This window comes from Sprattus sprattus (assembly GCF_963457725.1).
Source record: "Sprattus sprattus genome assembly, chromosome: 6".
In the NCBI taxonomy this organism is placed as follows: Eukaryota; Metazoa; Chordata; class Actinopteri; order Clupeiformes; family Clupeidae; genus Sprattus; species Sprattus sprattus.
In genome coordinates, this window is record NC_137925.1 from 35,424,331 (window position 1) to 35,440,941 (window position 16,611).

Consider the following 16,611-nt stretch of genomic DNA (forward strand, 5'->3'; position numbering starts at 1 on the left):
ATCCTCCTCACCACACACACACACACATTCTCTATCCTCCTCACCAAACACACACACACACACACACACACACACACTCTATCCTCCTCACCATACACACACACAGTCTATATCCTCCTCACCATACACACATACACACACACACACATTCTCTATCCTCCTCACCATATACACACACATACCCGAAAATGGAAGGACCCTTCTTGAAAAGGGTGGTGTGATGTAGGCGTGACTAATCAGGGAAGGATACGTCATGTCTGACGACACCCAGTCAGGAAGCGAGCGTTGCTATCTGCGTAATCATTTTCAAAGGTCTCAGTTTCAGGCATGCTTATCCAACGACTGAGGTTGGCTTTAAAGATGCATTGTACCATGTTAGTTAGTAACACACACACACTCACTCATGTTAGTTTAAGCCAACCAACATCTAAAGTACAACTGTTTCCCAAAACTGTCGGACCACCATAGTACTGACAAAGTTTGAACCATGTTAGTAAGTAGTAACACACACTCATACTACCACCCATGTTAGTTCAATCTTTGGATACCTCAATTTCATCCATGAATCATTTTCCCCAAATGATAAGGTCTTCTATCATATTGATTTGTTTGTACTGGTTTACCTCGTAAAATTTCTGTCTGTATTCAACTCACATTTATGGACATGGCTAATGTTTATAGTGCTTGACATGGCTTGACAAAGCTAACGTTTATAGGGCTCGACATGGCTAATGTTTATAGGGCTTGACATAGCTAATGTTTATAGGGCTTGACAAAGCTAATATTTATAGGGCTTGACAAAGCTAACGTTTATTGACTTGACAAAGCTAACGTTTATAGGGCTTGACATAGCTGACCTTTTAAGAGGCTTGATATATTTACTGTGAACTGTTTTCTATTGTGGTATTTTCGAAGAACCACACATTTGTTGTCGGCTCAGTAGGTTTAGGTCACTGATTTGGTTTCAACCCAAAGCCTGAAGCCATCCTTGGACTAACGCGTTCATATCCAGTCTGAAGTAATTCTTCAGTCTACATAATTATCGTCCTTATCCTCTGTTACAAGTCCTATGTAAAGCCTTATTCCTTCCCTGAATATAAACAGTATTCATAATATATATATAACAGGATAATCAACAGTTTTCATATTTATAACAGGCTACATATGATTCGAACTATGGATTGGGGAAACACTTGCATCACAACTGCATGGTTCCAACTACGTAGGTTGCTAGTGTGGTTAGCTTAGCAACTATCCCTTTGGGAAACATACCCCTTGTCACCCATCCTGAAATGCAACCGTGGACTTTTCTAACTAAAACTGGGCCAGCATTTCCAAGAATCTGTAGTAGTATGGATGCCCAGTGGACTTGAGCAGACGGGATGTAGTGGGGATGTAGCCTAACGGTGCGAACATAAGACAGCGTAACAATACGCTTCCAACACGCTGTTTAGCGTGTTGAAATAGCTTAACAGACTGGACTAGTGAGCTAGCCAGCTAGTAGGCTATCTAGTCACTTGTATTTATATATACTTGTCATTCTGTTAAAGTAAGCCCAGGATTAAATATATTGCATACCAGGAACAACAACACGCCCTTACAAGGCCATCGAATCTTTTCTTTTTAGCAAATTAAATGGCCGAACGACGCCATAGTCCTACAGTTTTCAAACCGTCAGAGACCAAACAATTTGATTGGCCGCTGCTGGGGATAAAAGGTCCTTATTTGCATAGGATAAAACTTTCCCCAACTTTATACGCTTGCTGCCAAAACGGTGGTCTATGTCACAATGGATTGCCTCAGGTTGAAATGAACGGGATTAAGAATTACGCTTCCAACGCTACGCTGGCATGTGTTCGCCCCGTTAGATTTGATTGGGTTAGTGTGGATGTAGCCTAAGGTATTATTGGGTTGGGTATTAGTGTGGATGTAGCCTGTAAGGTTTGGTGTAAGGTCCTTTGTTTGTTGAAGGTCCAATGCGTGCGTGCGTGCGTGTCTCTGTATGTGTATAGGTGTGATCTATCTGAAGCACATGGTGACTCCGTACTGGACTGAGGTGACGGCATGAAGGACTCTTCTGACTGTGTGTGTGTGTGTGTGTGGTGTGTGTGTGGTGTGTGTGTGTGTAGGTGTGATCTATCTAAAGAACATGGTGACTCAGTACTGGAGTGAGGCCGAGGGGACAGAGACTCCAGGCAGCAACATTCCGGAGGAAGATCGCCAGTTCATCCGTGACAACATCATAGAAGCCATCATCCACTCGCCAGAGAGGATACGGTACAGCACACACCGCTCTCTCTCTCGCTCTCTCTCTCTCTCCCGCTCTCTCTCTATCTTTCTTTCTTTCTCTCTCTCGCTTGCTCTCTCTCTCTCTCTCTCCCGCTCTCTCTCTATCTTTCTTTCTTTCTCTCTCTCGCTCGCTCTCTCTCTCTCTCTCTTGCTTTCTCCTGCGCTCTCTCTCTTTCTCTCTCTCTCATCTTGTGTATCTGGGTGTCATCAGCGTGTGTGTGTGCATGTGCCTGCAGGGTGCAGCTGACGACCTGCATCCATCACATGATCAAGCAGGACTACCCTGGCAAGTGGACGGCCATCGTGGACAAGATCGCCTTCTACCTGCAGTCTGACAACAGCAGCGCGTGGCTGGGCATCCTTCTGTGTCTCTACCAGCTGGTCAAGAATTATGAGTGAGCACACACGCACACACACACACACACACACACACACACACACACACACACACACACACACACACACACACACACACACATACACTCTCTCTCAAACACGCACACAGGAATCCTCCTCTGTAGGCGCGTAGGTATGAGGAGAAGCGGCCTAAAGTGGCTGCAGTGCAGATCTTCATGCGTGCGTGCGTGTGTGTGTGTAGGTATAAGAAGCCGGAGGAGAGGACGCCCCTGGTGGCGGCCATGCAGATCTTTATGCCCATGCTTCGAGAGCGCTTCATTCAGCTCCTGCCGGACGCCTCAAGCGACTCGGTTCTCATCCAGAAACAGATCTTTAAGATCCTCTACGCCCTGTTCCAGGTACACACACACACACACACACACACACACCTTTTTGCTTATTCATAATGGATCTCCTATGAAACCAGAGTGAGAATATTTTTAATGTTTTAATCTTTCTCTGTGTGTGTGTGTGTGTGTGTGTGTGTGTGTGTGTGTGTGTGTGTGTGTGTGTGTGTGTGTGTGTGTGTGTGTGTGTGTGTGTGTGTGTGTGTGTGTGTGTGTGTGTGTGTGTGTGTGTGTGTGTAGTATAACCTGCCTCTGGAGCTTATTAACAGACAGACTCTGACGGACTGGATGGAGATTCTGAAGACCGTGGTGGACAGGGACGTTCCTCCAGTAAGTAAGCCTGTCTGTCTGTATCCCCCTCTCTCTCTCTCTCTCCCCCCCCTCCCTCTGTCTCTCCCTCTGTCTCTCTTGCTGACTGACTGACTGTGTGTTTGTGTGTGTTGTAGGAGACTCTTCAGGTGGATGAGGAGGAGAGACAGGAGCTGCCCTGGTGGAAATGTAAGAAATGGGCTCTGCACATCCTGGCCCGTCTGTTTGAGAGGTACGCAAACATCTCTCCTCCCTCCTCTCCTGTCTGTTTGAGAAATCCACAAACATCTCTCCTCTCCTCCTCTCTCTTAGAGAGGTCCACAAACATCTCTCCTCTCCTCCTCTCTCTTTGAGAGGTCCACAAACATCTCTCCTCTCCTCCTCTCTCTTTGAGAGGTCCACAAACATCATCTCTCCTCTCCTCCTCTCTCTAAGAGAGGTCCACAAACATCTCTCCTCTCCTCCTCTCTCTTTGAGAGGTCCACAAACATCTCTCCTCTCCTCCTCTCTCTTTGAGAGGTCCACAAACATCTCTCCTCTCCTCCTCTCTCTTAGAGAGGTCCACAAACATCTCTCCTCTCCTCCCCTCCTCTCTTTGAGAGGTCCACAAACATCTCTCCTCTCCTCCCCTCCTCTCTTTGAGAGGTCCACAAACATCTCTCCTCTCCTCCTCTCTCTTAGAGAGGTCCACAAACATCTCTCCTCTCCTCCTCTCTCTTAGAGAGGTCCACAAACATCTCTCCTCTCCTCCCCTCCTCTCTTTGAGAGGTCCACAAACATCTCTCCTCTCCTCCCCTCCTCTCTTTGAGAGGTCCACAAACATCTCTCCTCTCCTCCTCTCTCTTAGAGAGGTCCACAAACATCTCTCCTCTCCTCCTCTCTCTTAGAGAGGTCCACAAACATCTCTCCTCTCCTCCCCTCCTCTCTTTGAGAGGTCCACAAACATCTCTCCTCTCCTCCTCTCTCTTTGAGAGGTCCACAAACATCTCTCCTCTCCTCCTCTCTCTTAGAGAGGTCCACAAACATCTCTCCTCTCCTCCCCTCCTCTCTTTGAGAGGTCCACAAACATCTCTCCTCTCCTCCTCTCTCTTTGAGAGGTCCACAAACATCTCTCCTCTCCTCCTCTCTCTTAGAGAGGTCCACAAACATCTCTCCTCTCCTCTCCTCCTCTCAGAGAGGTCCACAAACATCTCTCCTCTCCTCTCCTCCTCTCAGAGAGGTCCACAAACATCTCTCCTCTCCTCTCCTCCTCTCAGAGAGGTCCACAAACATCTCTCCTCTCCTCCTCTCTCTTAGAGAGGTCCACAAACATCTCTCCTCCTCTCTCTTAGAGAGGTCCACAAACATCTCTCCTCTCCTCCTCTCTCTAAGAGAGGTCCACAAACATCTCTCCTCTCCTCCTCTCTCTTAGAGAGGTCCACAAACATCTCTCCTCTCCTCCCCTCCTCTCTTTGAGAGGTCCACAAACATCTCTCCTCTCCTCCTCTCTCTTTGAGAGGTCCACAAACATCTCTCCTCTCCTGCTCTCTCTTAGAGAGGTCCACAAACATCTCTCCTCTCCTGCTCTCTCTTAGAGAGGTCCACAAACATCTCTCCTCTCCTCCTCTCTCTTTTAAGAGGTCCACAAACATCTCTCCTCTCCTCCTCTCTCTAAGAGAGGTCCACAAACATCTCTCCTCTCCTCCTCTCTCTTAGAGAGGTCCACAAACATCTCTCCTCTCCTCCCCTCCTCTCTTTGAGAGGTCCACAAACATCTCTCCTCTCCTCCTCTCTCTTTGAGAGGTCCACAAACATCTCTCCTCTCCTGCTCTCTCTTAGAGAGGTCCACAAACATCTCTCCTCTCCTCCTCTCTCTTAGAGAGGTCCACAAACATCTCTCCTCTCCTCCTCTCTCCTCTCCTCCCCTCCTCTCTTTTTGAGAGGTACGCAAACATCTCCTCTCCTCTCTTCCCTCTCCCTTTGCTCTTGTTCTTTGTCGCATGGCTGATTTGTTGTTTGTTGCCATAGGTACGGTAGCCCTGGAAACACCACCAAAGAATATGGCGAGTTTGCAGAGCTGTTCCTGAAGGGTTATGCCGTGGCTGCACAGCAGGTAGTGTGTGTGTGTGTGTATGTGTGTGTGTGTGTGTGTGTGTCTGTAAAAGGAGAAGTATCTCATCCCATCCATCATTATCTCATCAGTCATCCCCACCCACAGCTCTTGTTGATGTATTTCTCTCTCTGTGTGTGTGCAGGTCCTGCTGAAGGTCTTGTACCAGTATAAGGAGCAGAACTATGTAGCTCCACGGGTTCTTCAGCAGACGCTCAACTACATCAACCAGGGCATTGCTCATGCCGTCACCTGGAAAAACCTCAAGCCACACATACAGGTAAGCACACACACACACATCCAGGTGTACACACACACACACACACCAGGGCATTGTTCATGCTGTTACCTGGAAAAACCTCAAGCCACACATATATGCACACACTCACACTCCACATACAAATCAGGTACGCAGACACACAAACTTTCCTGCGGGAATTCCAAAAAATTGTGACCCCACCAGGATCTTGTGAGGGTGTGTGTGTGTGTGTGTGTGTGTGTGTGTGTGTGTGTGTGTGTGTGTGTGTCAGGGTTTGTTAAGTGATTTTATTGACCTATAATCAGAAATTGTAAATTGTTAACAGAACTTGTGGGATATTTGCATGATTAAGTGAAGGAAATCTAAATCAGTACAGAGTTATTTTTTTACTTCCAAAGAGAACGTGAATGTGGAGTCCCAACAGGCCACAGTGTCGCCTGCTTTCTCGATTTATTTTAATAATCAAGAAAAATATGCGTAATCACAAAAAAAAAAAAAAATCCTTCAAACAATCAAAAACAAAAATAGAGAAGCATTGCAACGTAAAAAACAGGAACAAAAAGGAATACCGACAACACAAACTGAAGGGAATCCTCCATACTTCAGTACTCCTCAAACTCGGATTTAGATTTTTCCAGAGAATGCTGCTGTTGGTGGAATGTAAATAATAAAGATACATAGAAAACAAGAGCTTGTTTGTACAAATACAGGCGTTTGGCTGTCTAGGTTATACTTGTGTACCAATACAGGCGTTTGACTGTCTAGGTTACACTTTGTTTTAAAACACTAGCTTGCCGCCACTTCTCCATACAACACACCACATCAGAAAAGAAAATGACCCCTTTTGTGCGTTCACCTCTCCCCTCACAACCGGAACATACCTATTTAAAGGAGCAGCAACCCAATGTGTAGGCCTAGGTGATCATCCTCTTACTAGGGATGCACCGATCCGCTTTTTTCACCTCCGATACCGATACCGATATCTGAGGTTTAGTATCGGCCGATACCGATCCGATACCGATATAAAAAAACAGTGCGAAAGTATGGTAAAGTTACCAGTTCTGTGTGTATGTGTGTGACCACACGTGCGAGAGGGAGAAAAGAGGAGTGCATGACATGAGATCTTGGTGCATTTTTTGCTCATTTGCTACTTAACATCATGTCTAGTCATGTCTTAGCATGCTAATTGCTACTAATAGCAACCTGCACTCATAATACTCTACCTATCACAGTCATAACTTCATGAAACCCCTTACATTCATTATGTACGCACACAATGCCTCACATACATGTCGAACAATGATGTTTTAAGCATTTTTTTTTTTTTAAATATGGATCGGCCCATTGTCACCGATACCCGATCTAGAAATTCCTTCAATATCGGTACCAATACAAATATCGGATCGGTGCATCCCTGCCCCTTACCATTCTACTCCCAGGGATAGAACTCATCATATGGCCAGACTGTATTAGCTCAAGAATTCATATGGAAGGTGTCTGAGAGCCTATAACTGACTTAATATTGAGTGATGAAGACACCTCACTCAATATTATGTGAACATCTTCCGTACTCGCACACACAGTCAGGACATGTTGGACATTTGGACACAATGTTGTTCTGCAATAGTGTGACTGACGCCAGCGTGACAGTGAGATGCATCTAGTTTTCATTGGTCTATACTCACTGTGTGCGTGTGTGCGTGTGCGTGCGTCCGCAGGGCATCATCCAAGACGTGGTGTTCCCGCTCATGTGCTACACAGACAGTGATGAAGAGCTCTGGCAAGAGGACCCTTATGAGTATATCCGTATGAAGTTTGGTGAGTATGCACGACACACACACACATTACGCACACACACACACACACACACGCAACACACACACACCTACATACACACAGGAAGTTTGGTGAGCATACACACATGTGTTTTGGTTCCTTCCGCACACATACGCACATGAAGTTTGGTGAGCATACACACATGTGTTTTGGTTCCTTACGCACACATACTCACATGAAGTTTGTATTTTCTTCTCCACAGACGTGTTTGAGGATTTCATCTCCCCCACTACAGCAGCACAGACTCTGCTGTTCACCGCCTGCAACAAGAGGAAGGAAGTGAGTGTGTTTGTTTGTTTGTTTGTTTGTGAGTGAATGAGTGTTTGTTATCTTAGGACGATCGTATGTGTTTGTGCGAGGTTAAATGAACAGATTGTGTGTGAAACTAGATCATGCATCAAACTGGCTCAATTAATGTGAGTGTGTTTTATGTGTGTGTGTGTGTGTATGTAGGTGCTGCAGAAGACGATGGGTTTCTGTTATCAGATCTTGACTGATCCCGCAACTGACCCCCGCAAGAAGGATGGAGCGCTACACATGATCGGCTCACTGGCAGAGATCCTGCTCAAGGTAAGTACACACACACACACACACACACACACACCCAATGCTCAAACACACACACACAATGATCCTACACACTTAGCACACACCAAACCCAATGCTCTAACACACACTACATACACACAATGCTCATACAAACACACACTACACACACACAATGATCCGACACACTTCACACACACCAAACCCAATATTCAAACTCTCTCTCTCTCTCTCTCTCTCTCTCTCTCTCTCTCTCTCTCTCTCTCTCTCTCTCTCTCTCTCTGTCTCTCCTCCAGAAAAAGGTCTATAAGGATCAGATGGAGTTCATGCTACAGAACCACGTGTTCCCCCTGTTCCGCAGTGAGCTGGGATACATGAGGGCCAGGGTAAGACCTGTGTGTGTGTGTGTGTGTGTGACTGTCTGTGTGTGTGTGTGTGTGTGTGTGAGTGCGTGTGTGTGTGTGTGTGTCAGTCAGTCTGTCTGTCTGTCTGTGTGTTTCCCCTGTTGGGCAGAGGGCTGGGCTATATGAGGGCCAGAGCATATGACCTGTGTGTGTTGATGTCGTTTGTGTTGGTGTCGATGTGTGCAGGCGTGCTGGTGTTGATGTGTGTGGGTGTGTGTGCTGGGGTTGATGTGTGTGTGTGTGTGTGAGCAGGGTACTGTTCAGCGACGCTCGCTAAGCGGTTTAGCGAGCTAAATTCCAGGCAAAAAAAAGACAACACCCCTTTAGCGAGTTCGCTGAAGCTACTTTTTATTAATAACCATGGTAACCAATCGCTTAGCACTAACCTGCTCCAGGGCAGGCTAACCAAAGCTTAGCTGGCTAAACTTGCCACACCCACGCCAAAAGGAGGGATCCCATTGAGTCATATTGTAGTTTGATTAGCGTAGGAAAAGTTCTTTGCGATCGCCAAGAAGATCCATTTTTCCATCATGATGAGTTCTTGTATGAGCGCTACCGATCCAACCGACAAGGAATAATTAATTTAGAAGACTTTCTCGAGTCATTTATTGCATACACCACCGTAGATCATTGCATGTCTTCACTTTTTGTAATGTCGGCGATGCACCCATAATTATATGACATTGGTACAGTTGATAAACCCGAAATAACTTTCATTCGCAGCCTGAGAGGTGATTTTTAGTTTGCACATGAATAGCCTAACGTTTTCTTTGATCCCAGGAAATTTGAGCACAACCCATCTCCATTACGGAGATATTGGCGAAAGTTGTTTAAGATCTCGTCCCACAATCACGATGTTATTAACCATAGGCTACGTCATCAACAAATGCAACTTACATCATTGCAAACGTATAGTTTTGCAAACGTGTCTAGTTTTTGTGCAGTAGCCTAGTTAATAAAGTCTACCTCCGTCTACTTCACAGCATATATTATTTGTAGAAATGGTGGATGCATGATAAGAAGAGAGAAATGCACACAATATATTTTCATGCTTCAATTTATTGAATTTCTTATAAATACATTTAGTCATTTCGTAGACGGTTTATTCAAAGCTATTTACAAGGAGATGTAAAACTACAATTACTAGGGAAGCGAAGGGGTTCGAACTAGCGATCTTCAGCATGCTAACCATGAGTTCTACCCATTGCACCAGAGTCACATATTAGACATTGGAAAAGATATCACAACTTCAGTTTCTTATATCGCTGTCACAGACGAGGCAGTGTTGAATTTTGATATGATTATGGTCTTGAATTCTTCATAACGCGTTCATGGTCATATCCTGCCTTGAGTCTTTTTCTTTGAGTTTAGACTTTTGTTCGGGAAAAGAAAATCATGGTTTTGGTGATCGACCTATCCTGCCTTTTGAAGTAGACGTGCACGCGCAATTTAGCTGATGATTTTAGCCTGGGACAAATTAACGACAGGTTCAAATAAATTAGCGCCCGTCGCCAGACGGGCTTGGCCTGTTCTCAATTAGCGAGCTAGTTAATCTCCAGTCGCGAGCTTAATTAATTATCTTAGCTTCAGTTGTACGCCGAACAGGGCCCAGGCGTGCTGGTGCTGGTGTTGATGTGTGTGTTTGCGTGTGTGTGAGCAGGCGTGCTGGTGCTGGTGTTGATGTGTGTGTTTGCGTGTGTGTGAGCAGGCGTGCTGGGTGCTGCACTACTTCTGTGAGGTGAAGTTTAAGAGCGACCAGAACCTGCAGACGGCGCTGGAGCTCACCAGACTCTGCCTCATCAACGACAACCAGATGCCTGTCAAGGTGGAGGCGGCCATTGCACTACAGGTCCTCATCAGCAACCAGGAGAAAGGTACACACACACACACACACAGGATCAGATGCCTGTCAAAGTGGTTCTCTCTAGCAACCAGGAGACAGGCGCGCGCACACACACACACAATTACCTGTGCTAGACAGACTACGTTTTTTAAACTAGACCCTTGACATTTTGCTCTGCGTTAATACGACTAGGCCCAGTTGACATTTTGCTCTGCGTTAACTAAACTAGACCCTGTCGCCAGCCTCAAAGCCTTGCATTGTTATGAAAACTAAGGAGACCTAATATACCAGGTACTCCGATTTAATATACAATATAGAAACAACTTGGAATACAAATACAGAACTTTTTTTTACTTGCCAAACTGTGTATATTGGGAGTAAAGACTCATGGATTATGAATAGTGTTATAGTAACCCTTACCCAGTCTGAAAAAAATGCCACATTATTCTTCCTTGACAGTATAATCAGGGTACCCGCGAGGTCTTAAAAACTTGAAAAAGTCTTAAATTTAGTATTCATAATTTAAGGCCTTGAAAAGGTATTATATTTTGTCAACCGGTCTTAAATTTCGTCAACAGGTCTTAAATTTCGTTCAAGTCCACATTTGTTTATTGTTCATTGTGACAACGAATCTTAGTACACCCAAACGTCGCATCCAAAATACCAGGCAACCTGTATATGACTGAACTGGCTGAGATGCTGACACGATATAAAGGATAAAACTAGCTAACGTTAGCTATTCACTCGCTGCGCTAGCTAGCTAGACAGTTAACTAGGACACTGCCCTGTCAGGGACAGGGTAATGCTCGTTAATAAGCTTCTGCTATCACAGGCAACAGTGGAGCGGGGCTTTTGGATGATTAAAGAAATTTAAACGTCTAACATTAAAGAACACACTGTTGTACAGGGATGCAACAACAGTTTCAGCGACTCCCGTTTTTTTTCACGGCAGTTTGGGTGACTTGATAATAATTTCATCAACACTTATTCTGGATTGACTCCACCAAACATCAAATCAGCAGCGATTATTTCCCAAACCCTCGAAAGCTGTTGCAATTGAGATTTTAACTTTACTTTCTGTTTGAAGATAAGGTAGCATAGTGTTGAGGAATGGGTTAGTTGAAATTGGACAACTTTAAATTAATATATGAGATTGAACAACATAAACCCCTATACAGATAAAATAAATTAACAAGGATAGCAAAACCCATTGATAACGGCAGAAAGGCGTGCAGGACAGGACGTCAGATCACAGTGACACAGGCAGTTTTTTCCCCATTATATGTGAAGGCTGAGATATTCATAACACTTTATTCAGTCTTACTGGTGGTCCTTTTGTAATACCAACAGGTGCACTTCGTTGTTGCCTATGTACTGTTCTCACTACGTGTTTAGCATTACATCGCATAACTATGTTTCTTGATAACAGCTGTTGCCATTTCCACGAGAGGAACATTTGAATGATGTCAAAGTAAAAGTCCAATACTAAACGGTGTTTGTTTCCATAACAACAATACAAGTAATATACATTTAACAGCCTATTTTGCTACATTTTTGCTACCTCTTTTATTTGGCATGTTGGTGAGGTTATTATTTTAGAGGACCATTTCTCAATGGTTTTGTTATTTAATGAATGTTTGTTTATTAATAACTTATTTTTAACAAATAACTCAATTATAATTACAAAGAGGGAAATTCGCATCTCTATCACAACTTCCACTTGCTCCCGCAATTTAATTGCAACAAACACCTCAAAAACACAGCAACTTTAATGGAAAAGCTCCCGCTATAATAAGTTAGCTGAACTCATCATACTGGATGAACAGATTGCTGCCAAAAGCGCAGAGCTCCAAAGGCTGTAGGATCTGTTGTATTACAACCGCACACAGGTTCACCCACAGACGTATCCAGACACACAATGCACACACACACACACACATGTACACAAACACACACTCACACGTCCACCCCTCACAGTTATTGTTTTAAATGGTTCTGTCTTATGATTACTTTTTTTAATTTTATTCATATGCATATCAGGAAAGGTGCGATGTTGGTCTTAAATTTCATCTAAAGTGGTCTTGAAAAGGTCTTAAAAAGTCTTAAATTTGAGATGAAAAATCCTGGGGGTACCCTGATAATGGTCTATTCAAAGCAGGCATCAGGCGCTCCTCCATGTTGCCATTTAGCCTAGCCGCTGTAGCCACAGCATGTTGCCATCTAGTTTAGCCTAGCCGCTGTAGCCACAGCATGTTGCCATCTAGTTTAGCCTAGCCGCTGTAGTCACAGCATGTTGCCATCTAGTTTAGCCTAGCCGCTGTAGCCACAGCATGTTACCATCTAGTTTAGCCTAGCCGCTGTAGCCACAGCATGTTGCCATCTAGTTTAGCCTAGCCGCTGTAGCCACAGCATGTTGCCATCTAGTTTAGCCTAGCCGCTGTAGCCACAGCATGTTGCCATCTAGTTTAGCCTAGCCGCTGTAGCCACAGCAGGATGCTCCAAAGCCAGGTATCCTGTTATTCCACCTGTAAGCAGTGCTGGACTGCCGTGACACTTGTGCAAGCGAGACTTTGTGGGACTCGTGCGGCGAGACCAGGTTGTGTTTCCATCCGGGTCTCAAGTGGCCTGTAAGCTCCTTCTCTAGGCTTCTCAGACACTTATAAAAATGATGTGTTTGGGAAATTGATGTCTGCCCGTCTTATCCAAGGAAACCTCATTACTACTGTAACGGCAGACTCGTTAGGGTACCATTACATAATAAGGGAGAAGACACAAAGTAGTTCAAATTTAAAAAATAAGAATTTATTTGTATCAAGAATTAATCAAATAGGGGTATGAAAAGGTAATGTTCGATGTCGTGCATGAATGTGGTGAATGAAGGCATCAGTTTGTTAGGTAAATTAATAAGAAAGTGAGAGCTAAAGAAATAGAAAGGGGGACAGATTGAGAAAGGAGTCCAAGAGCCCGTGTGAAAGAGAATACCAAAATAGTGCCTACAAGTACCAAAAAGAAGTGCAGAGAGAGAGAGAGAGAGAGAGAGAGAGAGAGAGAGAGAGAGAGAGAGAGAGAGAGAGAGAGAGAGAGAGAGAGAGAGAGAGAGAGAGAGAGAGAGAGAGAGAGAGAGAGAGAGAGAGAGAGAGAGAGAGAGAGAGAGAGAGAGAGAGAGAGAGAGAGAGAGAGAGAGAGAGAGAGAGAGAGAGAGAGAGAGAGAGAGAGAGAGAGAGAGAGAGAGAGAGAGAGAGAGAGAGAGAGAGAGAGAGAGAGAGAGAGAGAGAGAGAGAGAGAGAGACCCCCCCTTATTATAGCCCCACCCTAAATACAGGTGCAGACAATAAAGCTATTAGGCTCAGGTCCTGCCCGTGCACTGGCTGGGCTGAATCCTGAAGGGGCACAGGTGGACGTCACACTACACTGCAAATAATCCCCATAACCTGTCAGGTCTATTCTGCACACCAGTCTCATATAGGAATGGTTTGTCTGTGTGCACGCAGCTAAGGAATACATCACGCCGTTCATTCGGCCGGTGATGCAGGCTCTTCTGCACATCGTCAGGGAAACAGAAACTGATGACCTCACCAGCGTGATCCAGAAGATGATCTGTGAATACAGTGAGGAGGTGACGCCCATCGCCGTGGAGATGACCCAGCACCTGGCCATGACCTTTAACCAGGTCATCCAGACGGGCCCAGACGAGGAGGGAGGAGACGACAAGGCCGTCACGGCGATGGGCATCCTCAACACCATCGACACACTGCTCAGCGTGGTGGAGGACCACAAGGAGGTACACACACACACATACACACACACACACACACACACACACACAACCATCAGCAGCAATAACATTCAGCCATTCCCACACTAATCTGAAATAATGGCTGTTCACGGTCTTAACGTACGTGTGTGTGTGTTGTAGATCACACAGCAGCTGGAGGGTATCTGTCTTCAGGTGATTGGAACGGTCCTGCAGCAGCATGTCCTGGGTAAGACACACACACACACACACACACACACACACACAGAAAACTGTAGCAGCTTGGCTTCACCCCAAACACAGACAGCAGCTTTGAGTCTGTGTGTGTGTGTGTGTGTGTGTGTGTGTGTGTGTGTGTGTGTGTGTGTGTACACAGAGTTCTATGAAGAGATCCTGTCCCTGGCGCATTCTCTTACCTGCCAGCAGGTGTCGCCACAGATGTGGCAGCTGCTGCCACTGGTCTTTGAGGTCTTCCAGCAGGACGGCTTTGACTACTTCACAGGTACGGAGACGCTCGCACTCACACACACACACAGTGCTCGCCCGACGCTCGCACACCCTCTTACACACACTTACACACACAGTGCCCGTCTGACGCGCACACACACTCACACACACCTGCTCACTGCATCTTGTACGTCGTCTCGTTTCAGACATGATGCCTCTGCTTCACAACTATATTACCGTGGATACGGACACTCTGTTATCAGACACCAAATACCTGGAGATCATCTACAGCATGTGCAAGAAGGTATGTCTGTTTAAACACGTGCACTCACAATCTTGTGGGTGTGGTTATGTAAATTACAAAAAGATTTGCGAGTTATGTGAAGTGTGTGTGTGTGTGTGTGTGTGTGTGTGTGTGTGTGTGTGTGTGTGTTGACCTGCAATGGGAGAGTGATTGTGTGTGTGTGCCTGAAGGGTGGATAGGAATTCAAGTGTGTGTGTTTGTGTGGGTGTGTGTGTTTGTGTAGGTCCTGATGGGCGAGGCGGGGGAAGACCCAGAATGCCATGCTGTCAAGCTCTTGGAGGTGATCATCCTGCAGTGCAAAGGGCGTGGCATCGACCAGGTAACTTAGCAGCCAGCCCACACCTGTGTGTTTGTGTTTGCCATGAGTTGGAGACTGAATTAAGAGTGTGTGTGTGTGTGTGTGTGTTTGCGATCAGTTGGAGAGTGTGTGTGTGTCTGTGTCCTGCAATGAGCCGGACAGTAAATAAGTGTGTGTGTTTGAGATCAGTTGGAGAGTGAAATAAGTGTGTTTGCGTTTGAGATCAGTTGGAGAGTGAAATAAGTGTGTTTGCGTTTGAGGTCAGTTGGAGAGTGAAATAAGTGTGTTTGCGTTTGAGGTCAGTTGGAGAGTGAAATAAGTGTGTTTGCGTTTGAGGTCAGTTGGAGAGAAAACAAGTGTGTTTGCGTTTGAGGTCAGTTGGAGAGTGAAATAAGTGTGTTTGCGTTTGAGGTCAGTTGGAGAGAAAACAAGTGTGTTTTCGTTTGAGGTCAGTTGGAGAGTGAAATAAGTGTGTTTGCGTTTGAGGTCAGTTGGAGAGTGACATAAGTGTGTTTGCGTTTGAGATCAGTTGGAGAGTGAAATAAGTGTGTTTGCGTTTGAGGTCAGTTGGAGAGTGACATAAGTGTGTTTGCGTTTGAGGTCAGTTGGAGAGAAAACAAGTGTGTGTGTTTGAGGTCAGTTGGAGAGAAAACAAGTGTGTTTGTCCCTGAGGTGGTGCCGCTGTTTGTGGCGTCTGCTCTGGAGCGCCTAACGCGGGAGGTGAAGACCAGCGAGTTGAGGACCATGTGTCTGCAGGTTGCCATAGCAGCACTTTACTACTCTCCACCCCTCCTCCTCAACACACTGGAGAATCTCCGCCTCCCCAACCACACCCAGCCAATCACAAACCACTTCATCTCTCAGTGGCTCAAGGACGTAGACTGCTTTCTGGGGTAAGTGTGTGTGCGCACACCTGTAGGACTGCAACTTGTGTGTGTGTGTGTGTGTGTGTGTGTGTGTGTTGGATACAGGCTTCTTGACCGTAAGATGTGTGTTGGGTGGGGCCTGTGTGTACTTTATTGTGTATGTAGGCTCCACGGCTGTTAGATGTGTGTTGGGCCTGTCTGTACTGGGGGGGGGGTGTGGTGTGTGTGTGTGTGTGTGTGTCCACGACCGTAAGATGTGTGTGTTGGGCCTTGGTGTACATGATTGATTGATTGATTCATTGATTGTGTGTGTGTGTGTGTGTGTTTAGGCTCCACGACCGTAAGATGTGTGTGTTAGGCCTGTGTGCACTAATGGACATGGAGCAGAGGCCCCAAGCGGTCAGCCAGGCGGTCGGCCAGCTGTTGCCAGCGGCGATCCTGCTGTTCAATGGGCTGAAGAGAGCATACACCTGTCGCGCCGAACACGAGAACCAGGACGACGACGATGACGAGGAGGGAGAAGAAGACGAGGAGAACGGTATGAAAGGTGTGCAGGGCTGCTGATAGGTCAGGTTTTGTGACCATTTAGTTGTTGATAAATGTGGCATGAAATGTGAATTCCTC

The 16,611-nt window shown here is 45.8% G+C and overlaps 1 protein-coding gene across 2 annotated transcripts in view; it reads left to right on the plus strand.

Annotated features, from left to right (window-relative positions):
* The window catches only part of ipo7 (importin 7), a 28,233-nt gene that overhangs the window by 2,386 nt on the left and 9,236 nt on the right, over positions 1-16,611 (plus strand). The window contains exons 3-21 of one of the 2 annotated variants that reach the window (XM_080840320.1): positions 2,130-2,277; positions 2,526-2,684; positions 2,888-3,044; positions 3,273-3,362; positions 3,479-3,573; positions 5,349-5,433; positions 5,576-5,710; positions 7,408-7,507; positions 7,728-7,804; positions 7,979-8,095; positions 8,368-8,457; positions 10,184-10,349; positions 13,810-14,099; positions 14,235-14,301; positions 14,449-14,574; positions 14,726-14,823; positions 15,047-15,142; positions 15,794-16,014; positions 16,317-16,534. In XM_080840320.1, the coding sequence (XP_080696446.1) occupies positions 2,130-2,277; positions 2,526-2,684; positions 2,888-3,044; positions 3,273-3,362; positions 3,479-3,573; positions 5,349-5,433; positions 5,576-5,710; positions 7,408-7,507; positions 7,728-7,804; positions 7,979-8,095; positions 8,368-8,457; positions 10,184-10,349; positions 13,810-14,099; positions 14,235-14,301; positions 14,449-14,574; positions 14,726-14,823; positions 15,047-15,142; positions 15,794-16,014; positions 16,317-16,534 (2,535 nt within the window). The remainder of the gene's footprint in view (positions 1-2,129; positions 2,278-2,525; positions 2,685-2,887; positions 3,045-3,272; positions 3,363-3,478; positions 3,574-5,348; positions 5,434-5,575; positions 5,711-7,407; positions 7,508-7,727; positions 7,805-7,978; positions 8,096-8,367; positions 8,458-10,183; positions 10,350-13,809; positions 14,100-14,234; positions 14,302-14,448; positions 14,575-14,725; positions 14,824-15,046; positions 15,143-15,793; positions 16,015-16,316; positions 16,535-16,611) is intronic. The other variant, XM_080840321.1, reaches the window with a different exon arrangement.